The sequence below is a fragment of the Varroa destructor genome, unplaced genomic scaffold (genome assembly GCF_002443255.2).
Source record: "Varroa destructor unplaced genomic scaffold, Vdes_3.0 BEIS01000002.1, whole genome shotgun sequence".
NCBI lineage: Eukaryota > Metazoa > Arthropoda > Arachnida > Mesostigmata > Varroidae > Varroa > Varroa destructor.
Window position 1 is genome coordinate 14,308,442 of NW_019211455.1, and position 25,105 is coordinate 14,333,546.

Sequence of the window (25,105 nt, forward strand, 5' to 3'; positions counted from 1 at the left end):
AAATTTATTTCGTAAAGCAATAATGCTATTCTAAGAACTCACTTTGAGAACATCCTTATATACATGTCGACCACAATATTAATATTCCTACCATATATTGATCTTTACGATTTTCTTCGTTTTGCATTGATGTATCTTCAATATCAGCAGATATTTGTAGAGCAGCATCAGCTGCGTTTCCCACAAGTAATTCGGTTCTAGCACAAGCGCGTTAAGTTTACAAGGAAACACAAAATGGTCATAATTTTCCACATATATGTCGCTTTCGCCATAGCATTTTTGTCCAGCTCTATATACATATTTTACTCGAATTAAGCTCAGAAGAAGCCACGTTGTTTGTAATGACGACAGAACTAATATAGGACATAATTATAGTCTCCTTAACAAATGACCCAACAATTACAACTATTGTCGGCTGTATTGAGTTTACTTTTTCGCATAGCTTAACTTAAGTATCCAAGTCATATGGCGTGCTTGCAAATTATTTAGATTCGTGAAAAGTTCCATTTATTATACGTTAGTGCTATAGTTCGTTATTAAGAATTATGTATTACATTGTATCACGCCTTCGAAGTATTTGATTGGAGGGAAATACGCGTTTATACAGATGCAATACAGCAGACAATGAATTCAACAACCTTTGTTCAGCGATCAGTTGTTGTTAGTAAGCCATGCCATCACCATCACTCTTTATCTACTTGAAGCATGTACTTCAACGCGAACAGCACACCTCTATTGATAATCATGCTCTTTATAATAGACTCGTGACATTTCGAGCAGATATCTATCGACTAAGCGTACTCTAATCAGCCGAAATAATTTATACTTATTTTTCTGCACACTATATTCAGAGAGTTTGCTCAACTACTATAGCGGATTCCTCAACTGTGTATCTATTTGTCTACCTAGCGAGTGGTAATATAAACGACACTGTATTCGCAGATACATTGTTAAGAGGTATCATCTGCGTGACGCTATAAAGCTACCGCAGAGATACTTAGGGCTTTAAAAGCAATCGAGGAAATCTTATATGCGTTTATAGCACTGTGTCCTCCCTCCTAGGACTCATCTGATGCTCCTCTGGTCTCAGAAAAACAGTGGTTATCGGCTTGGTGCTTTTTGGTCTAACAGAATGGCCTGCAGTTTCCTGTGGCTAACTAGCTCGACAGGACCTGTGCGGAAACGAATCATACACTCAGATCGACTTGCACTGTTAAACTGGCTGGCAATTTCGGTGCACCGAAGATAGGAAATCGGAATAGTTGTATTGCCCATACTTAGATAAAGACGACGAAATATATAAAAAGAAAAGTTAATAAGCTAGACAATAGCAACCGAGTTGAAATAGCTAATTCGAGAAGATAAAAGATAATGCTGAGTATACACTTGGTATCGATATTTCCAATGATGGCTGTAGAAGTCAGATAAATTTTGCTAGAAACCTTGTCAATCCAGATATTCGCGCAGATTACTGTCTAGTGTAGGCGTATGCAACCCTCTTGATAAGCAGACAAACTTTTGTGTCTGATTATGGCGTGACTAATTACAAGACTGTACAATCTGGGTGTTAGCCCTTACGTACTACTGATGAGTTGACGAAATTTAAATCCTTTACATTTAAATCGTGCAACGTCAGGATGTCGAAAAGATGCAATTCAGATGTCCTTGGGGTCGCTAATCGGTGCGCTAACACATGTTATATATATATATATATATATATATATAAGCAAATGATGTGAAATTACATGGAGTCGCGAATAAGTCAAAGAAGGGGACCTATTTATCTCAGTTCTCTATAATTTGACAAGGTCTTTAGATCTTAAACCCTAAATTAAACTCTAAATATAAACCGTAATACTACTATTTTATTCATAGTTACGTCGAATATGATTACCTTGTACAACCACTTCGTAAGTCGAAAAGGAAACGATATTATGAAGCCAGAGGCTACTAGAATCCTATTTAGGTTAAATGGGAATAAATAAGCAACATGTCGCAAGAGCACCTCGGTGACAAGTAAGCTAAATACAACCTTATTGACTTGAAGCATCGATATGGAAAAAAATAAGTATATAAATATGTAATGTGGATACGTCCACTATCATTTAAATGATCTTGATTTCGATTGACACACAGGATTTACGAAAAAAAACTTACACAACCGACCGCTATTATTGAACAGATAACTCAGATGATATACTTTGTCCTTCTGCCGCGATGGAGATAACTTTTATCGCAGGTGCGTTAGAGAGAATTCTATCTTAGTAATCCGGGCTAAATGAAACCACATCACCGCTAAGTAACAGAACGTCATTCTCTAATTCAGTTAGACTAGCAGAACCTTAAACATTCTCAATAGGTTCACTTGTTATTTCAGTATTCGACTGAGTCGAAATAAACCGGCGCTTTATTATCTGGCCCGATTTTCAGGATGGTTTACCAGTCGACGATGGCACTTATTTCTTGGGTAAATTTCATCTTTCCTTATTCGAGGGGGGTTCTTCAACAGGTTTGTTGTGATCATCGAGCTTTTTAACTTCGCTACATACCATAGAAAACAATAATAATTTCAAATGCAAGAAAAAAATCATACTGGTATTTGTTTTCTTCCAGCGTGTACCTATTGTAAAACAGTTCGAGGAAAGCCAAGTTGTTCATTTCGCAACACAGTAATAATAAGCATTCTGACAGGGGGGGTTGTATCAATTTGAAACGGTATTTCCGAAGAGGATTCAAATAGTTTAGACAAATAGCTTTAGAGATCAACTTCAAATGAAACTAATCTAGACCGTACACAATATATTGAATAGAGTTCGCCCCGAATTCATCACAAGAGCATATATATATATACGTGTACGTGTACGTGCGTGTGAATACATGAAGTCGTTACGCGCAGTACTAATATATCATGCCTTACCTAGTATTGCATTAGGAAATAAATAATCCGCGGCATAAAAAATATACCATGGTTTATCGTTCATTTTGTACCAGTCTTCTTCTAACGTCTCGCCATAGCTGTAGCTTGAGCGGGCGATGGGGCTCTTCTAGTGCAGCGTTTTTCTCACGCCGATTTTTCTATAAATGATGCTAGGGGACGTCATGAAAGCATATTAACATAACTTCCTCTTTAGCTAAGATAAAAAGATTTTTTACTTGGCATATTGTGCTGCCATCGATGACACGCATACTCCACAAGGTGTGCCCTTTTTTAGGGCAAAGTGATAGACTGTTATCCAAAAGTAATTTTTAATTTATTGCTAACTTAGGTTAGCAGTGTAGAAATAGTGCATAGATGCCATGTCTAAGGAGTTGCTTTGTCGTCCGTGTTTTGATTCAGCTGCCTCTGTCGGCTTCACTGGCGAAACGGCAAAGTTGTTGACTCCTTCTGAATGAAGTAGAATCACCTCAGAGAAAATATGACTGCTTTCTTTTTATTTCAAATTTAGCAGCGAACATGTCTATATTCATTTTATAAGCAAATCTATTTCTTATTTCAGTATTATATAATCTAATCGACAGAATCTGACCATAATATTGGATTGGTCACAATAGTGGTGGGATCCGCTGGCAGGCGACAACTTGAACTACTAATCAATATCCTCGTAGTCGTTATCCAGCGCACTACCGGTTCCCCTATATGGCTTGCATGGTCTACATGTGGTCATTGTGCTCCAATTTTCGACGGGAATGCATTCACACTTCAGACAGCGTTCCTCAAACGTCACGTCCTGGGCTATACGTCGGGAAAGAACGGTTCGCCATGCTCGAACTGTACTTCGACGCGGCGTTAGAAAATAACTTCCCCGAGATTCTTGGGCCAACGATGCGCATCGATCCTTTGGAGGACGCAACTGACTTCGAAGTTCTGGATTACCCTCGGACTCTCTCCGGTATGCATCTCTCGAGCTGAAAACAGTTGAACTATCTATGCCCAATATATCGAGGTGTTTTCGGGCGCTACCGCGCACCCGAATGTCGGTTTTGGAAATTAGGTGCAGAATGATTCCATTATCGAGCAGAGCTGCCCGTAAGTCCACAGAATCTGGAGCGGTCTCGTCAACGATTTCGCATGGGGCGCAGGTTAGCGCCGTAATAATTTTCGTTGCCGTTGGCCTGAATCTATACCCAATAATCGCTTGGCGGATGGCAAGGTAGATATCAGCTTCGTTCGTAGTACTAAAATTCATGCCTTGGAAGGCTAGTGGCAAATCTTTCGCAGGGAAAAATGTTTGACCATTTGCGGTTTGTGTGAAAGGCTCATCGATGTTTGTTGAGCGGCCGAACGACACGACGCCATACCTGTAATATGTTAGTTAATGTTTCAAGGTCACAACATTTGGAACGGGGGAACAAGCCCGAATATAAATGTAAAATATACAGGGTGAGATAAAAGTCTCTTGATTATTTGAAAAAAAAGTAATTTGACAGTTAAAGAGTCTTTTTGAAATACATGCTCTCATAAGTCCACTCTTTATTGCAACGATGTGCATATCTCCTGCGACTTTGACAGATGTAATATGGGGATTCTTCAGTTGTCAAGTGACCTTTACCCCCCCCCCCCCCCGTATAAACATACAACCCACAACTTTTTCTTGGTAAAGAGCTACTTCAGACAACCCACTACACATAGACTGTGATATTCATGCACCTCCAATATCGCCTAGCAGTCTCTACCTAATAGCGAGTAATGTTTGCAATATGTACCTATTCTGTCTGATGTCCCTATTGGCGAGTTCCCTTTCGAGGCTTTTGACGAGGGCGGGGACGTGGCCGGCAACGTAGGAATTGCACCGATTCTCCTGGACCACGAACACAATATCAGCGGAATCGCCAGTCTCAAGGTCCACAATTGAACTGCTCCCTACCTCGAACTCTCCATGTTCACCGGCAGCTACCGGGAGCTCGCACGTGACTGCAAGCGGTCCCGCATCACTTCGGGAGGTTACTATACAACGTGGTACCCGTTCTTTTTTGATAGCCATATAGGATATACCAAACTAGAAATAATATATTTCTCATTCCCTCAATTAAATTGTTTATCTCAATCCAGCATTAACCTAGCTGGATTGAAGCGAGTTAGACAAATATTCCACGGCTTCGGTAAATTCGACTTTGTAGTCTAAGCAATTACCACTAAATTGCGCTACTCCGGAAAACAACACACAAATTAAGTACAAAAACGAAATTTTTATTGACATGTTTGTTTGACTTCGGTCATGCCTGCTGCTTTTTCTTCTTCCTCTTCTATTGACACTTAAGAAATATAAACACATGTTGGAGAGATGCTGCCTCTGAGTACTGCAATAGTACCGTCTGCATTCAATATTTACTAGTTACTTAGCTTGTTGTTGCCGTGTAAGCCCCGTTGGTTTCGCTGCAGCGTTGGCTTGGCCGGTTTTTGTCAGCGTCAAACCTACAGCGTGTTGCATTGGGCAGTGAGAGATGAAACTTGAAACTGGTGTTTACTTACGACACTCGTTGGGCAGACGGGTGCCCAGGTAGCCGGGAAGATCCCCGTATCGCTCGACGTCGAGCAGGTATGCGTGCGCCACTCGGCAGACGGCCTCAACCTTGTGGGTGGCCGCATACGCAACTCTCATGCAGAGATCGTAATACTGGTCAGCACTGCGTAGTAGGAAGCCGAACGACATAGGCGAGTAGTCGCTCTTGAACATATTGTCACAAAGCTCGGTAGACTCAACGTCTTCGGAGCGCTCACGGAACAGCAGCGTCTTTGAACCACAACCCTGGGCTGTCTCCCAGCTCCTCAGGAAGTGTTGCTCATTTTCGATCTGGTCGCCAGACGGCGACGTGAAATCGTCCTCTGGTTCACGGTTGTAGTTACCAAGAAGGCCGGCCGTTTTGCCGAAGTACCAGACGCGGAGGTCAAGTGTGGCGGTCTTACGTGACAGGAATACAGTGAACCGGAGCGTGCGGGCATCCTTGATGACAATTTTGTCGAAGATTCGCGACACGAAGATATCACCAAATCGGTAAAATGGCAGGTCTATGGGTTGGCCGTTAACGGTTACTGTCTGTTGGGCAGTGTTGACCTCGAAGAACTGCTTGTCGATCTGGACAACGTATGCAAGTTCATTTCCGGTTTTCATAACGACACTGAAGTTGCCATCGACGAAGTCACGCGCCAGCAAATACGAGCATTCACCAGCTGCCGAATAGTGTTTGCCGTCAAATGTAATAAAGTGCTTGCCATCGATGACAGTTGCGTGGCCGTCGTAGATTCGGGTCAGTGAGTTCGTGATCATGTCGACAGCGGACTCTTTCTTCTCATCACGGGCAGGCCTAACACCGTATGCCCAGTACTGGAGAATCTGGCTGGCATCTACAGGCACGTCAACGTCAGCCACGAAGCGCCCAGCCTTGCGGTCGAATTCGATAATCGGCGCGTGCGTCTTCCAGCTCTCTACACGAGGCTGGATAATGTACGTGCTAATGGCCTCACGGGGTAGCATGTGACCAACAGAGCTCTGGAAATATGTAGATTAAAACAAATACACTTCAGGTGAGACCTTATTACCAAAATGATCTTAGAAACAGCAACTTTTTTTGTGTTTCCATAACGAAGCATATGATTTCAAAATGGAGCTGATATTGGAATTTGAAGTGCGGAATTCAGGGATATTATATGATAGTTACAAACGTGTACCTACAGAATCGTACAGCTCTGCCCAGGTATCAGCGATTTGTTTGATGTCCGGAAGCTCGAGGAAAGTATCCCTAGCTTTGACGAACAGATGGTAGACTTGATTCAATGCGGAGTTGACAGCGTTGCAAGCTCCCTCGTACACACTTCGGGCAGCCCGAACGACAGCGGTCTGCTCAGCCCAGTCCATAAACATTTCGACGCGGTTGGCAAGGTACATCACGAAATTCACTTTCTCGTCCTCGACCGATCGTCGGCTCCTCTTTGGAAACACTTGCTCTAGTTTCTGACCAACGATCTCATCCAGCTTCGGGCAGCACTTCCTAAGCACAGTTCGTAGTTTCTCTATGATTTCAAGAATCTTCTCACGGTTAGCCTCGAGATGCTGCTTTAGTCTTTGGCCAACGGTCGTATTGTTGATGAGGTGGCTTAGACAGTTCTGAATATCAACGAAGATATGCGTCACCTTGTTAATAAGGTACTGGCCCATGTCCTCGAAAATTTTTCTCAGTTTGAAACAAAAAGCATCTTTACGCATCTTAAACTCTTCTTTCATATCCTCAAGCGCATAGCTGTGTGCGCGCGACGCGGCCATGTCCTTTGCTTGTTGGGCAACTTGTTGAATATACTCCGGTGGGAAGAAGACTCGGCTGTGGAAGGCCTACATAAAGCAAAGATCCGATTTGTTTAAGACTACTGTTGACAAGAGCGTGCAGGTGACACAGCAGTTATCTACCCACTTATGAGTTATCTCAAAATCTTAAAAGACGACATTATTGATAATCTTTTTCACTAGCAATAATTAGGTAAATTATTTAGGATTACAGGTGACCCTATTTCAAAGCTCAAATAAGCTTATGAAGTTACTTACAGTTTCACTGGTTCTGGTGTGCTCAATGCCAAGGTCGGTTGTCTTTTTGCCCTCAGGGAAGCTGCTGAGCATGATCTTGTAACGTCCCTTCTCTCTGCGGCCTCCGTCAATTTCAATCTCACGCTTTTCGGTGCCAGCAGCGTCAAAAATAATGCCCCTCATGTACGCCTTTTGAAGATTGTACGAAATCTTGCCCTTGGTCTCCACGCCGTTCTTGAGGTGAACAATCTCAGCTTCCTTGTCCCCGTCGTCATTAAGGATTTTAGCTTGGCCTGTAATTTTAAAGTTTTCCTGATATGGCGATTGGAAATCGATGTAACCCTTAAGGTCCTCACCAAGGTAGGCCTTCATATGGCCAACGCGCTCTTCTTTCTTTGCGGTGATATAGCGCCAGTAGTAACCAGCAAATACAGGTTTTTGCAGATCCTGGCTTCTATATAGCGTTATGTGCAGGTCGAAATCATCCTTATCCTGTTTGTAGATATGGAGGTGAAGCGATCGGTTGCGTGGAGTCTCATCATTGAGCCGACGCTCATAGTGAAGGAAGATAGTCTCCTCGGGAGCATACCACTGAAATTCGCTCTCGACACGAATAATCGAGTTGGGATCTTCGTTTTGAAGAACCTTAGACTTCAGCTCAATCGGCTACAAAACAATGGCAAAAATGTTAAACCTTAGCAAAATACGAGGACACCCACCAAAGCTCAGCGAAGACAAGTCAAGTAAGCTTCTGCTAAGTTTAGTATAGGGCTCTATTGCACGTCTGTATATACATATATATTGTTCTTTTTTTTTGATAAAGTACTCATCGAAATATATTATGTTATACAAAACGCAATTCATTTAGCCAATACCCAAATACACACCGTTCGCATTTTGGGGTGGCTGAGCTTAGCATTGCTAGTATAGCCACCTTTGTCATTGTACTCCCGGCGGTAGTGAAGATCGAATTTCTCGTCATTCTTGGCATCGAAGGCAGCGGTGTACCTGATATCAATCAGTTTGTCGGTCTGCTCCCTACGTCGGGTGGCGAGAAGTTCGCGTTCAATCACGAATCCTCGGAGAGATTGCTCGCTAATGGCAGGCGTAGAGTGATCACAGTTATACTCGACGCCAAGCTTACACTGGTTGATAGCTCCGACTAGGCGCAGCTTAGCCTTGTGAGTGTGGTGTGGGATAATGGTCTTGAAATCAACCTCAAACGTTACATCGGGTTTCCGGTGGATTTTGATGTTCAACTCGTTATTGCGGAAGAGGTCAATGTCGAGGTTACGCTTAACCGTGATCCCGACACAGTTGGCATCGAGTGGAGTACGACACACGTTGACGGAAGTGATCTTAAATCCGTCGACCTGCTGAGTCTCTGCATCAGCCTTTAATTCGTGATCGTTTCTTTTGATGTTAAGCTTGTAAGTGAGATGATTATCGCCTGCCAACGTGTTCCTCTCGAAGTCTAGTTCTAACTCCCCGCGCGGCCCGCTCGATTTCGCCAAGAACGTAATCTTGTCACCAGTGTCAGCGTATTCGGAGTGGGATGTCATATAATCCGCGCTGCCGTCCTTAGTGATGCTCATGTCGCTAACAAACTTCTTCTCATCTCCAGTACGCTTTAGAGTGACGATGTACGATGGGGTCCATTTTGAACTGAACTTCAAAGTTCCACTGCGCTCATAATAGCTTGTGCCGGCGATCTTAAGGTCCAGTTCGAGAACCTTGTCACTTTCGGTTTCGATGGTCAATTCAACGTCAACATTGTTGAAATCGGTCAAATCATACTTCAGGTGCGCCTTGCCCTCTTTCAGCTCGTCGTTGTCGGTCTTAATCAAAATCTGGAGGTCTGCGAGGCGCGGTTTAGGTCGGGTTCCAGTGATTGCGAGGTTATAGTTACGGCCGCTTCCTGCGAGGAAGTTTACGGCAATATCAACCTTGCCGTCAATAATTGTTCCCTTAACGATCAGTTCTTGGGAGGCAAAATTCTCATAGGGAAGTTTAAGAGTAACTTTCAGATCAATAATGCCCTTACTGTAGTCAGTTTTGCGGTCTGCGACCAACTGGTACAGTTTACCATCGCGGTCCAACTCGATCGTGAGGACATTGCTCGCAAGGTCGCGCGTGACCTGCAGCTTGCGGTTAATGACGCCAGTGACTATAAGGTAAAAATTGCGCTGAGCCTCAGTGAATTCATGCCCGATTTTGCCGTCAATAACCGCCTTGCCTCCACGAGAGAATATAAGATAGCCTTCACCTTTAGGTTGAGTGTGAACGTGACCAATGACTAGCTGATGAGTCTCAATCTTGGGGCCACTAAGCTGGAACTCGGCACGATTAGGCCCTTTGATGAAGCCCTTCGCATACACGCCGTTATAGCTGAAGTTGATAAAGTAAGCAATATCAATCTTAAGGTCAGTTTTGACTCCGTCTTCACGGTCGGTGTTGAGAACAATACTCAGCTTTTTGTCGGGATTAGCCACAGCGTCCCACAGCAAGGTAACACTTAGCTTATGCGTCTTCTCTGAAAAGAAAGTTATATAAAGTACGGAACAATAGCGCATATTATTATTATTTAATCGATTGGTAATTTACGCTTATATGTAGAACTAATTGATTTCAAAATGGAGTAAGCATGCCGTACAAATGTGTTTCTACTTACTTCCAGGGGAATCCTTGTGGACTACCAGGCTGATAGGGCGGGTGTAGACAATTTTGGACATGATGTCGAGCTTAGCATCGACAGCTTTGCCTTTTACGACACGATTGTAGTTGATTTTAATCTTCTGTCCGATGAAGTTGAATGCCAATGACTGATCTTCTTGCTTAACTTCGAAAACAATGTACTCTTTGCCATCGATCATAGTTTCGGTCTGTAAGGTTAGATCTCGGGCAATTCGGATCAAGTGGCGGTGTTGGATAGGCTTCATTCCGGGAGCACGAAGCTGCAACGAAAGCTCGTGGTTTCCGTTGGACATGATCTCGGTGGTGTAATTAAGCGTGAGCTTTTTACCTTCGTTGCCCCACTCGATATCAGTACCACCTTTGTACTTGCCCTTGGCGATTTCCTCCGAATTGTCGTTGAAAACTAGACGCGTCTGAGGAGCAACTAGAGATACGCGGATGTTTGTCTTTGGTGTTTGGCGGTCGAAGAGGAAGTCGAACTTCACTAAGGTCTCACCGTGCGACATCACGAACAGTTCTGAGGTGATGCGAGGGTTTTGCTGTAGGTCGAATTTGTTATTGTACTTTGCTTCCCAATTAAAACCGAATGCCGGAGAGTAGGCTTGAGCGAAAAGCTGTACCGTGCTAGTGAGCCCGAATCCAAAGTCACCTTTTTTCTTGACGTCGAAGTTGAGTTTCAGCGTCTTACTCTCATCGCGGAACTGATCGCCCCACCAGACCTGCATCTTGTGTCTGCGACTTTCTCTACCGCGGAGCACATCAAACGTGGCCTTATTGTTGTAATCAGGATGGCAGGTGGAGGTCCAGGTGGAGACACCATTATAGTGGTATCCGCGCTCAGTATCAGCCCCCTTGATCTTCAGTTCGTATGAGGCTTTCTCCGTTCTCTTGCCCTCAAGAGTGTACTCAAGGTTGAATGCGCCATGAATATGATCTCCATTGTTGACGAAAATCATTTTTGTAGACGCATCTACACCCTTCACCGCCAGACTACCTTCTGCTATATATCCAGGATTGGTTTTTCCAATTTCGGCTTTAATGCGAAGTGGCTTATCGAGGGGATAGTTGCTTGTGATCTCTATGGAGTTAGAGACTTGAGCAAAATCTAGAGTTGCCGGTTCGCTAAGATATGGGCACTTCGCCACTAAGTGGAGACCTCCAGGATCTTTGAAGGAGGCCACGAGTGAGTACACATCGATTTTATTAGTCTGCTTGTCCTTAACAGTTGCGACAAAGCGAGGATTTCCAACCCCGTTCATTCCAGGATAAGCGGCTTCGATGCGGACATGTCTTTTAGGGCACTGAGCGATCATCTGTAAGCCAGTTTCATCAGCTGGCATCTTTTGGATGAGAAACTCGCGCTTACGGTCAACGGCAGACCCAGGAGTGTCGAAAGTGACCGAGAACTTATCTGAGGTCTTGATTATCTTGAACTCTATGCCCTCCATCATCTTGTCAGTCTTCTCAATGGTGACAGCCAAATCGAATGGTTTGACAAATCCGCGTCGTGCGATATACCAAGGCTTGGGAACCTTTCCAGCCATGCAAACCTTCATTCCAATGACCTCGGGTAGCTGAATGGTGCAGCCATTAAGCGTGCGAGTTGTACCAGGCTCAACGAGGCTTTCATAATCGCCATGAATTACGAAGACTTCAGAGCGTGCATTTAAAAGTTCAATTTTATCACGAGGAGTGTTAAAGCGGAACCTGAATTCACTGTCAGACCTAACAATCAGTACGTCAATGACGGATGAAGTATGAACGGTGGAAGCAAAACGGGCTCCGTGACGGAATACGCCGGCATCGAGGGTCAGTGAAGCGTCGATTTCAACAACAGCACTGGGTTCAAGGGTTGCCTTCATCTCCTTGTTGTCAGTTGACACTGGGGCAGAAGCCTTAATGACGACATTGGAAACAGCGCGCAGGTCTGCGGCAAGGCCTACACCAGAGATGGTGGCACCGGTCACACGGTTATCGACAAGGATGACATTTTTAGCCACATCAATCTCACCTTTGAGCACAATTTCGTTTAGAAGGTTCGAAGGGTGGTAGCTAGCAATGTTGATGGCAGAAGTTAGCATGGATGTGGCAAAATCCTTCATCGACTCAAACTCAATAAAGTCAATTTCATTGCCATATACATTAATGTAGAAGGCCATCTTCTGTCCGGACTTTTTCACCTTGAAGTCATTGTCGAACAGCTTGACGTTAGTGTCTTCAGCGGTGGCTCGCCTCAGGCGAGACAGTTCAGACGTGATCGTTTTGCCGAGTTCGGTACGTGGGCCCATCAACTGCTCCAAAGTATCCTCAAGACCCTCAACACGACCTCCAAGCTGAAAAAATCAAGGAATTTTCCATAGTTATATGCATGTATATACTTGCTGCGTAATATAATTCAACTATAGTAAGCCTATCTCGAAACCTAATATCACTTTATGTCAGCACGCAAGTCGAAAGCCAATTCTATGATCTCATTTCTTTTTTTAACACGCAAATTACCTCAAGGAGGTTGAACGAGTTCGAGAAGATGTCAACAGTAAGGTTCAATACGGCGGAACGTGGAAGGAAAGATTTTGGCGAGAAGATAATTGATGTATCGGCAGTTGCTCCAACATTGACGAAATCGTAGAATTTCGAGAACTCGTAATGCTGTGAGAACATAGTAGGATCTTTCGAGAACTTTGACGAGATCGGGAACGAAGCAATGAGCTGTTTCAAGGCAGCTTTGAGTGGACACTCCGAATCAAGCACGTTCTTCATGTGCGAGTAAACGAAGGAGCCGACTGCAATAGGACAAAAAGGAACATTTAATCAGTTAACGGTGGAAATAAAATGGGTGCTAGGACGATCTTTACAACTGGACATCTTATAAAGGACTAAGATTATGTTTTATTAAAAATCTAAGATCATCAGTGTATAATACCAACTACAGATAATTGGTGATAGTTGGTGATTTTATTATTTATTCATTTTAAATACATTTTCCTAGCGAACCAACACGTTAGTTCTTGTTTTTACCTAGAATGAACTAATGGATATTTACTGATTTATTTTCATTTTTACTCGCTAAACGGTTGCCTCATTTACCTTGCTGGGTCTTCTCGCTTTCATAGACTTTGACAATCTTGCTCATCACGTCAAAGTCAGCGCACCGTATGGCGTTCAGGTAGGCGGCAATTCTCACCTCAGAATCTTCAGCTTGATCCGAGTAGATGGTCACCATTTTATTGGTTAGTTCGGCTTTACACACTTTACGGAACGCTCCGAGGGTGTAAAGACGTACATCGGTAGCGTCCTTTTGCATGCATGCCATAATGGAGTCGGCATGTTCACCGATAAATCCCAAATTGCCGATAGCCTTTAGTGCAGCGACTACGTAGGCACGGTCAGCTGAGCAGCCGGACTGAAGTTTGTGAACGAGAGTGGTAAGCAAATGATGGATAGCTGGTGTGCGCTCACAGTCTTCGCCGTGAAGTTTGCAGAAGGTGTTGGCCATGGCAGCGACCGGGAGGAAGACACGTTTGGCCTTTGCGGTATCCGCCTTCCGGACGACTGGCACGAACGCCTCAATCATGTCCTCGGTAGGAGCAATAAGGTAGGCCAACGAAGCTAACCATTTCTGTTCGTGTTCTGGTTTTTCGCCGTTCTCAATGAATTGCGCCATCATTCGGACAGCTCCGGGAGTTCCCGCCATGCCGAGAACGTCAAGGAAAGCTTTCTTCAACCTATCCGTATCACATGCTTTGGAGTTAAGCATCTGGTAGACGCCAAGGATCTTTTCGAACGACGTGCTACGCATCGACTTGATGAGATCCTGGAATAGTTTGCCGGTCTCGGGGCGGACGTCTCCGCGCATAGCTTCGCAATAGCGGTTGACAGTCAGCACGAGAGAATCAGCTGAGTGCTCCTGAGCATAACGGTGGTCAAAAGTAAGAGACGACTTTCGGAAATCTTTGGACTGCACTTTGTGAGCTCCGTTCTCTTCGCGAAGCAGACTAATTGAAGATTCAGCAGAAACCGTCGAGATGACACCAGGTTTCGTTGATGATTGTTGGTCAAGGTACAATTTTTCTTTCTGTTGGCACTCGGCCTTGTTGAGTACGCCATTTTCCTTGCTAATGAATTGGTGGCAGATGTAAGTGCCGGACGATAACGGAATCGTACGGATATCCTGCAATAATAAGAACACGATTCAATCAAAGTAAATTAAATGTATATTGGGAAGTTTGTCATAAAAATTTTCCGATACAGTGTTAATATGAAGCATACAGTTAGTGTATTCTTGCTGTTGCATAAGACACTATATTATATTTAATTATATAAGTTTATGACTACGCCTTATTACGCTGAAAAAAAGTATTATACATTGTTGTTAAGTTAACCATACCAGAGAGTACTTATTGTTTTGCCATGGTCATAATGAAGACGTTCACATATTTAATTACGGCCGCATGAATAAACTACGCGCAGATATTTAAGTAGGTGCACTACATTCTGCATAATAACCTTTTGTTATCGAGCTGAAAATAGTGTATGACTAGAGGACGAAGGCTGAAGCATTTTTCGGGCCGTTCACCTAATAGCGGCTGCCAGTGCGTCACACTGTCCGATAAGCACCCCCATTGCACCTCCGCTCTCGTTTCTTACTGATTGACCGCTCACATCAATCATTTATTTAAACGACGTCTAAACCGCGCCGACAACAATAGACGTGAAATAAGCATTCTCGACACGTTTGTAGTATGCCTACTTTTATAGGTACGACACTTTAAACCGGCACCAATTCGGTCTCTGCTGTCGTCTTGACGCCTTGTCTGGCCTTTAGAATGTTGGACATGCGCCCGCGTTCTGATAGGAGGATAACGGCTGCCGGCGTTGGTTCATTGCAACGCTCAAGCACGTATATGTGGCGCTACTTTAATCGGCAGTAAGGACAAACAAACGGTGGGGAGTTGATACTTAACAAGACGAGAATCTGAGAAAGGGGAAATTTGTAGTATCTACGGTATCATGTCGCATGTCGTGTAGCAGCAAGCGATTGACTGATTGTTGCGATTTCGATTATCTCCTTCTTGATGCGGGTGCCTCACGGTCCAAGAGTCGGGTTACCGAATCTTCGTCTGAAAGCAACGCTGCTATAGTGACCAATCCCTCAGCGGTATCCTTGAGTTGAGGATCGTTACGGAACTGCTGGAGCCTTTTGCCGTCACGTGCACCCGACGGTATCCAGTATCTCGTTTCCTCTCCGAAATCGACAATATTTCTAGCTTTGTACAAGTGCCAGTTGGCGGCTGTTATAGCTGATGTCCAGCGATATTGGCTTGGAAGGTAGCCATTTGGCAAACCGCGAGTGCGACACTGCCGTCATATGACAGCTGAACTATCACTATTTTGGACTTGCGTTGAGTTTCCGTGTTTGTTTTACATTTCATCAATTGGCACGCGCCAAATTAACATTCAACGATTTGTGCAAGTATTAGCGATGATTAGGAAGAGTGGTGACCTTCATCATGCTTACAACATTTAACGCCATGTCGACATTGTGTTAGAGAAAGTATTGAATCATTGCACGCCGCAGATTGTGTCCACAAGCTCAGCGAAAGGCTTGTGAGAAAAAAGTACATTGTGTACACAAATTTCTCCGCCTAATGTTGCGTGTCGCACCTAAACATTCAGTTGCTATACGCATATACGTAAGCTAAAAATGGAATGGTGTAGTATAAGACAGCCTATAATGATATTGTCACAGCTCGCGATTTATTCGTGATCGGCTGTCCAATTAAGCCGCCAATATATCGGAAGCACAGCGAGCGCCCCAGAATCGCCAGTCGGGAGCTCTAACACACAACATAGTGTTTCGTGCTGCAGCGTTCCTGCAGTGGGCCTTCCTGCTTGTATGCCAGCGGCACGAAGTGACAGCCAGTGCCACTTGTTTCTTTTTTGGTACCGAAGCCCTCGCATTTGGTATGGTATGCGCTGACTAAAGGAATCAGGCGGTCGCCTGTTCGCTCCTTTTGTGTCCTACCGCGACAACACCGAAACAGCAGTTCTTGTCGTCAAGGACACTCTCGACTTCGCATGAAGTTTCTTTCTTCTTTTTCTTCGTTTCTCGCTTTCTTGGGTGACATTGCTGCCTCCCGACCAATACATCCCACATTTTGACACTAGCAGCGGTCTGGCGTTCCCGCTCTTTGCATGATCTACTCCCGTACCGGTTGAAATCAGCCGCCGGGTACGCCAGCTCAGGAAGATACAGTTCAGATGCCGCTGCTGCCACCGCTGCAGAGGCACGAGAAACGCGGGAAAAAGCAGCCATCGGCAAGCGTAAAAAGTGAAATCAGTTGAACTGACTTCAGTCGGATTCTCGTCTGTGGTCGCCGGGCAGCGATGACTCTATGCCAATGGTAGCAGCAGCGACGACTACGACAAAAAAACGACGACGTACAAGGAGCAATAGGGCGAGCGAGAGAAATAGAGGGAGTGCGGGGCAGAGAGTTTCTCAGACGTAGCAGACAGACCGTAGCGGCGTAGAGCGCAAAAAAAAGAGAAAAACGAAGGAGAGAGTGTGCGTGTGGCACCGGCTAAAGTACGACGAAATCAATGGAAGAGGTCGTCGTGGCTGGCTGTGAGATATGGAGAGTGAAGCGCGAGCATTCGGAGGTTCAACACCCTCAACCTCCCGCCTAATCCCCATAGCGCCCAGCTTCGCCAGCGAGAAAAAGGATGTCCTCTAAAAAAGTCATTCATGCGTTTGTGCAAATGGCGTACTTCCGGTCGCCTGTCCGCTTGGTTGCTTTACTCTTCTCTGTTTCGTCCATTTCTTTACTGCGTCGCCTCGCCATCACCCCACGTACCCCCCGGGCTCGTACCCGAGCATCCGGTCGCTGCCTTTCTAAATTCTCTGTCTCTCTCGATTTGAGTCATGCTGCTCACCACTGCGTACCGCTCGCTTGAGCGTTCGGTTCTTTAGTTTCGTCAGTCGCTCGTTCATTCAGTCAGTCAGTACAACAGCGGCGGATTGTACATGTGACAACTTTTTCTTTTCTGATCTTCATTCCCGCGAGCGATATTGATCGAGGCGTTGTCAACTGCTACGAGGCGCAGAGTCTGGCTAAACATCCATGTCCCGGCCGACTTTGAGGACTGCTTGTCGCTCTAAGTTGTACGTCTGTCGGTTCCGGATTACGTTTAGCGACGTGTTTAGTTTTTGAGATTTTGTTTAAAGAGAAGCTACTGCTTCTATTAAACAATGACATGCTGAACTTACCGTTCCATACGTTTAGATACATCTATGTCACACTGGATTAAGTGGCAATCCAGCTATAGGCAAGGGAGCCTATAATTACCACGTAGTACTATTATTGTTTCTTGTGAAAGTTGCATATTTTCCAGGTACATAAATTTGATAGATAAAACGTGTCTTGTCTTCTCTATGCAAACTGTGTTGTTTTGCGCTGACTCGATTATCTCTAGCTTACGCCGTGATTCAAGGCTTTGGTGAAGATAAATATTAGGCAAACTTATGGCTCGAACGTACTAACAAACAACTCAGTCTTCTAATCGCTATCAAACCCCGCTGCACATATCGTATCGTATCATATAGTCGATGGCTGTTTGCGTTACTAGAGGCTCCTGACGTCCGAAAATTTGCTAACTGTCTATAATTGTTGAGCCGTGTACATCTCCCAGGTCACTGAGGGTGAGATTGAGTGCTTCGTAAGAAGCAACAGTAAATGTGCTAAGGAAGATCGAAGACGTCTATCTATTCTCATATTGAGTGTTGGCACAAATACGCTCGGAACGATAATCCGTTAATGGCTATCACGATCTACGTGAGGGGCAATCACGATCTACTATTTGTGCATCGGGTCATTGAATAAACAAGCTGTTCGCTGCAGCTGAAACTTCGCCAGAGTAAGATAGAATCGATAAATCGGAGCAAAAAAAACAGCGAAAAGTGATTTTTTGACCCCCAACAGTATATGTTCCAGCGTATATCATCTTAGCTTAGAGATTCATACCAGTGTACCAGGCGAAATAATCATTCGATAGTATCATATAATACGACTATGCTGTATTATGCTCAGTAGAATGTTGAACGTTGTTGAATGAAAACCATTGAAGTTTTTAAATACGGGTTGTTTTCGAATGGCAGTGACAAATAGCTGATTGCATAGTCGCCACCATCTGGACCAGCTACCTATGAGCCTCTAGTGGTACTGCTGGAAATAGCTGAGCTGATCAAGCTTATTTAATGCTTTACACGACGGCAGAAAGCTCATTTGGTACTATAGCTGATCTGTCTTGTATTCTATAGCACTTACCGAAGTTGGCGCGTTGTAAGGGGTAAAGAAGACGGCGCGATCGCTCTGGAAGCGTCCCTGGCAGGACAGAAGTTTTTTCGTTTTGGTGACTTTGGCAAACGAGTCCTCGCTTGGTTGTGCCGTGTAGGAAGTTTCGCATTCACCTAAAATATCACGCTCACTAACTTCGGCTGACGCTTCTCGTGCATCTAGGGGCGCCTGCAGCATGGATACAGCGGCTCGTTTGATGTTGACAGCCCACGCTGGCTCGGAAGGGTCGTATTTGATGCCAGTGACGATGCCATTGTCCATGTAAACCTACAGTGTAAGGAACAGATAAGCAATCATAGAGTCGCGTCCGATAATTATGCACCATTGAGATTGGTTTAATGTTTGAGCCGATAAATATCGCTAAATTTCGATAACTTAGGTGAAGTTAAGACAACAAACAACTGTTGTTGTTGTTGGTCGCCTAATTCAATATACTTATGAGAAAATGTGTTGCCGTTTTCATTGCGCACTAACGATACTTACTTAACTGAATGTCGTATTTATTTAATTCAGTGTTGAGAAGGTCGCTCAAAATTAGCGGGCAAAACCTTAGAAATCGATTTTCAGAAAAATGTCTGCCGATGGACTATTTACCACACCAGTGGGCGTATGCTTAAACGAAAACTAACTTGCGCATAACTTTTCAGCAGTATTGCAATATGTGTTTATGTGGGAACTTTGACAAGTTGCCAAGCCCATTTCAGCTAGCGTTAAGGACTAACCCTTTACCAAAGAGACGAAAAGTGTTCTCTGCCCTAATTTTATATATATATATATATATCGGTTCTGTTTAGACATTTGATATAATCCGGCTCTATCAAAGAACTTTCATACTCTAAACTTGCTTAATTCCTTCAACGAATCTGATAAAGTCCATCAGTTTTAAATATAGAGCTTTGACATTTTTGCTAAAGGAATCTACGTACCTCTATCGGATGCTTCTCAAGGGTCTCGACGAATTTCTGGTGCGGGGAAACAACCGATCGCATTCGTACGCCAAGCACACATGGAGCTGGTACCGAGACGATCACCTCAGAGGAGAAGCTAACTTCCTGGTTTACATCGTCATTCTCAATTTTGTTCAAGCCATTATACATGTAAACAAAAGTCTTGCCCACGGGCAGACTGTTCATGCATTGGTTCGGCTCCCTTGGTAGAACAGGACCTGTGAATGTTAAAATCGGAATAATGTAATAAGGCAGAATTCACAAAAGCACTTAGTAAAAACAATTAATAACTGGACATTAAGTCAGCGAAAGCCACGTGCAAGATAAACAGGTACGACAAGGACAGGAAAAATACAGAGACGAAACTGCACGAAGACACAAAAATGATCAGAGGCACCGATCGCCTCCTCATCCTGAATTTTGCAAATTGTACAAATTAGTCACAATGGCGCGCATTGCCTCTTCAAATCCGTAAGGCGAGCGATAAATAGGTCGGTATACCTTAATTGGTTGATTGCGCACACATAATCACTATATATTATCAACTTTTGGAGGCAGATCAGGCAGCAGAGATCACACAGCAGCAAAACCCCTTCTTCGTTCACGATGGATCCCTATTACTATACCATGATGGCAAACTCTGTAGTAAGGCCAGTGTGTGACGACAGCCTCGGTTCGGCAGACAACTGTTCAAAACTACGTTTTTCTATTTCTCTTGAAGTCCAAGTTCTGCTGATTTTCTCCTCAGATTGTTGTTGACTTACCGCAAAGTCCGAAGCCGAAGACGAGCACCAGGCCGCTCAAGCCCCCAATTATTATGCTTGGAGGTCCCATTGTGGTCACACACAATAGGTGTTCAACTCGGCGCGCGCCTTATGTACGCAGCTCCTCCTCGGCCTCCTCTCCAATGTCGAGCTGCGTATCGCTACCGACTCGTCGATTGCGTCAATTGCTGCTGCTACCGTTGTCGCCGTCAACGCTGCTGCCCGCGACGAGGACTCCTCTTGCAGCCCGGACGCCCGCCCGCCCGCTCAGCGTACTCCATCGTTTTCGTCTCTCTCCATAGCTACCGCCATGACCAGCGGTCATACCATATGCATCAAAGGCAAGAGCAAACAGCTAAGCGTCACCCGCGTAACGCTCCCCCTTTTGCTGAAATAGCTAGCGGAGGTAGATAGCAGGGTAGGCTCTTGACTAGTTGGATGGCCGTTGGCTTTCGGGTGTGGGTGAAGCTCCGCGCCGCTGAAACGCGGCAGACCATTGCACTTCTTACGCAGCGATCGGCGGGGACGCCACGAGTGAACGTGGTCAATGACTGGAGTTGACAGATCGCAGAGGTGGTCTTAGTGTCATACCGGCTGCTACTGTTGCTGGCCAGATACGACGGTGTTACCGCTGGTTCAGCTAGCTAGCGTACGTTTCTATCTTCTCAACAAGTATATGGTCCTTCATTGCATCGAAATTATGATTGCCTTGCCTCTTGTTAAGGCAATATTGACGCATTTGTAACGATTACAGTGGTAGTAGCATCATCAGGTATAGATAGGGGCACCACGGTCAGCGGGAGATGTCGGCCGCAAAAAAGATCTGTTCGAGAAGCGTCTAGAAGTGGTGCTCATAATTGGTGGTAGCGCTGTATTTAGCCGACCACGTCGAATGACCGAACGTTAACGCGCTGATCGTGCGGCTTTTGGTGATCTGAGACTAGCCGACAATGGGGTTAGGAGGTGGGAAAACAAAAGGAGAACAAACAGTATCTCGCATGGAATGACCAAGAACAAAGTAGCACGGTGGAATATTATTATTAATGCATGTGCAGCGGATTCCAAGTTGATCCTCGACGTCGCTAAAACGCCGATCGGGTTTTTGGGGGAAGTGGAAGAGGAGCTAGGTGCCTGTGTTGTATGATTGCGACAAAAATTATGGTCACTGCTAGAGAGGCGAATTGCGAAGGCCACAGCGACCGAAAAAAGGAAACTCAATTCCGCATGTAGCGTTTACTGTCTATCACTTGACGATTTTCTCTGCTGTGACAACGAGTAGATAGATTATCGGATTGAGTTACTTTCAGAGATGAAAGGCCTTAAACACAAACATGAATAGTAGGCCAACTATAATTAATGCACAGGTATTTCACCTTAGCGGTCCGGAAGGGACGAATAAATAGCAAGCCGCGGCACACAACGACATCTTTATTGTAAAGCAAACATTTCCCAGCTGCTGTAACATTCCTAGGCTCCTGATACGACATACGAAAACTGCACCCTTATGCCGAGTCTGTGAAGTAGCTTAAAAAAATGTTTCAGTCCATTCGCCGACTCAGCTGCTTGCCTTAGTTCAAATAGCTACAATATCTGACAGTATCCAAAAGGTGCGGAAGAGAAACAAACACAATGTCGACGTGTATAACTATAAAGCGATACGACTCATTTGATTGAATCACACAGTACCGTAACAACAGGCGGCAGTTTGTTCTACGTGGTACCCGTTAACGAATAGCCATCCATCTCATAGCACGCTCTTAAACCGAATGTTCCCGAAAGAAGCTGGCCAGCAATATTAGTTGATTCGTAGGCAGAAGAAATCAAGAATGATCTCGATTGCACCAGATTAGTTTGTGCGACGTACAACAAAGCATCGTAGCGTACCGCCGGCAAAAAGTACTAGCGACTGACTACACGTCCAAATAACCTGCGCCAAACAGACCGCATCGGCGCAAGATCCGCTGTTCACGATAATCAATGAAATACTAAAAAATAGGTGGGGGCAAAAAGTGAAGGAAAAACGTTTCGACGGTAAGCAACACGATGTCAAAGGGAGCACTTTTGATCTTCACCGATATTTGAGCGGTAAATTCGAAATTTTCCTTTCCTCGCTTAAAGCTTTAGTGCCATTGATGGGAAAACGACAGTGACGTACGTGTGTACATATATGGACGAATTCGTACAAATACCTATTTGCCTGCGTCACCGCGATGAGCCACTACGCGTCATAGGCCAAACTCCAACATTTGTCGATCTTACAAATGAGGAAAATCACTTTTGTCTGAAAGTAACGATAAATGTTTTATCAACAGGATGTTAAATGGTTGCCTGGAAGAAGCCGATTGCATCAATAATCAAGAGTGACCTTGAGAATCAAAACTAAAGATTTGTCACCGTTTTCAAAATAATTTGGTTCACCAACTTACCATTAGACGAGAACTGAGCGGTGTGGAAAGTATTTAACAGATTTACCAAAATTAGCCTATATAGAGATAGCCAAACATCGCATAAAATTCTGCTAAAAGCTATCTAAAAGTAATTTTCATCGTAAAGATAAGGTCAGCAACATCCTGAATAATTGTTATTGATATATATCTATGTATATACGAACGCTTTATCAAGCTTGACTTGCAATGGTTAAAAACGAAAAGGTACAGGAGGACTTTGTGCTCAGCTTCGAGCTATCTTGATTGTATTGCATTACGGTGGGACCCTTTTGAGTGCACTGCGTAGCATTTCTGTTATTTGATAGAACCACCAGTAAGGAGACAGGAAGCCCTCGCATTTACGATTAGAGGATGGCTAAAGAATTCGGTATAGAAAAATTTACAACAAAAGTTATCCGAGGCCGTTTGTCCAGACAAGGGGCTATCGTTAAGGTGAATTACATACATCCTCAGTGAACCGTTCTTCATTTTTGTTGTTAAACACTCCTGCGTAAAAGAGAAGAGTGTACTGCGTCTAAGGCGCAGGCCCTCCTGAATTTCCGGTTCCGTTTAATACAACAATGAATAACCCCTGTTGCTAGATAAAGGCTATAAAAAACAAAGAAAAAAAACTACTTAACGACATAGGGCCACAGTTAGCAATCGAAAAAGGTTAGCTTCGATTGTCTTCGTGGCGCTAGCGTAGCTATTTTAAGCATCTCTCCTATAATGATAGAAGTGGAACAATGGAACAAGAAATGAAGAAGAACAAAGAGGCATATTTATTACTAGTCCGGAAAATTTTATGACCTATCAAGGAGGTCGTCTACCAGTATTCCGAGTCAACCGTCTCACGGCTAGCTGCTCTTATCATGAGGTATGTAAGTGCATCTCTTCCGATACATTTGTAATATTCTGTTTTATCGATGTTATCGGTGGTCGTATCTAATTAATATACCCTATGTATATGAAGGTATGAATTAGGAAATGAACCTAGACGATATTAGAAAGTCGCCGAGGTTGGTGCACCTTTAATGCATGGACTATTAGAGTCCGTAATACCTTTATCGATTTTTCTATTGCAAGAGATATCGACGACATCAATAACGTACAAGGACTGCTCACGCGGTCAACAAGCGTTGCTTATGTCTACTATATAACAAGCTTGTAAGTACGTAGATCGACGAAGACCGAAAAATGATCGTGTACTACCGAGGTCGACATTAAAAGTTTGTTATTGTTGTTACGGTTGCCAGTGATTCGATAACGATAGGTCGTTGTTATAGGCATTCTTGATTAGGCCAATAACCTTGTCAGTTTACACTGTGCGGTTGTGTAGATCCCCCGCGTATGTGCATGTGTAGATTTCTTTTCAAGCAAACGATGTCTGGCAGGTCAAACTCGTCCTACTCAACAGCACATTGCTTTCTGCCCCTCTGAAAGGTCGTACTCGCGGTCGTCGCAGCGTACGTCTCTGTGGGCGTGTGTGCGTGTAGGGTCAATTTCTATAGTGGACTCCTCCCCACCATTGCCCCCTTGATGGCTCCGAGGTCTTGCCATCTCCGCACTAGCCCCCTTCAGCATCGGTCCCATCGCCACCACACGCAGGTTCAAGCTGCTGTGGTTTACAGTCATGTTCTCTTCAGCGGCAGTCTGTTCGTTCGACCTGGCTGTTCCGTTTTTCTCGGGCTACTGGTTACAATCATGCATATACACATAGACGATACTCGAACTGCCCGTCGTTTATGTCCTAGCACATTAGAAACCTTTCCGCACGATACTCTTTTCACAGTTCTTTCGTTGTATCCATTTAATGATAAGATCCCTTCCACAACTATGGAGTCCACAACGACAGCGACAGCAGCAGCATTAACAGCGGCGGAAGTCGTACGAGTAGCGTGTGGTTCATTTTTTTACTCTCTCTTCCGATCTCATTTTCGGCCTCTTTCCGCCGTTTCTGTTCGGCGCCAGCGGAATCATCTATTCAACTGTTTGCTTTGCTACAAAACACTAAGCATATAATAAGAACCTTTTGCATCAAATTATTTTACGCGGCTGATGTTAGCGCTAGACATTATCCTAGCTAGCGCCCACGGCTGCCCCTCAATTTAGAGAATTATTATTTTTAGCTGTCCGTCAACCGCTGACCGATCAGTCTGTTCACTTCGGTAAAGCGCGCGAGGCCCTGCAGAGGACCGCTATCGCAGTTGTTGTTATCGTCGTCACTTCAGCATTCAGTTGCTGCTATTGCTCTTCATGGTGTTACTATTGCCTACATTGAGGCAGTGTTATGTCCTCCCCAAGTCTGAATCTCACGGGTAGCGTTTTAGCCGCCGCGATGGTCGCTATAATGAGCGAAAATGCCGTCTGGCCTGCGTTCATTGCTGTTGTCGTCGTCGTTGCACG

The 25,105-nt window shown here is 44.5% G+C and overlaps 3 protein-coding genes across 3 annotated transcripts in view; 1 reads left to right on the plus strand and 2 right to left on the minus strand.

Annotated features, from left to right (window-relative positions):
- The window catches only part of JMJD4 (jumonji domain containing 4), a 45,184-nt gene that overhangs the window by 18,004 nt on the left and 2,075 nt on the right, over positions 1-25,105 (plus strand). The gene's annotated exons all lie outside the window — the stretch shown is intronic.
- On the minus strand, positions 3,406-5,133 carry LOC111244172 (uncharacterized). The gene is made up of 2 exons (XM_022790952.2): positions 4,705-5,133; positions 3,406-4,299 (listed from the first exon to the last, which is right to left on the minus strand). The coding sequence occupies exons 1-2, from the start codon at positions 4,980-4,982 to the stop codon at positions 3,588-3,590; spliced, it is 990 nt and encodes a 329-aa protein (XP_022646687.1). The 5' UTR covers positions 4,983-5,133; the 3' UTR covers positions 3,406-3,587.
- On the minus strand, positions 5,173-20,430 carry LOC111244169 (apolipophorins-like). The gene is made up of 10 exons (XM_022790948.2): positions 20,274-20,430; positions 19,489-19,727; positions 18,533-18,829; positions 13,296-14,379; positions 12,708-12,991; positions 10,186-12,541; positions 8,402-10,047; positions 7,536-8,180; positions 6,672-7,325; positions 5,173-6,488 (listed from the first exon to the last, which is right to left on the minus strand). Exons 1-10 carry the CDS (start codon positions 20,341-20,343, stop codon positions 5,463-5,465), a joined length of 8,301 nt encoding a protein of 2,766 aa, XP_022646683.2. The 5' UTR covers positions 20,344-20,430; the 3' UTR covers positions 5,173-5,462.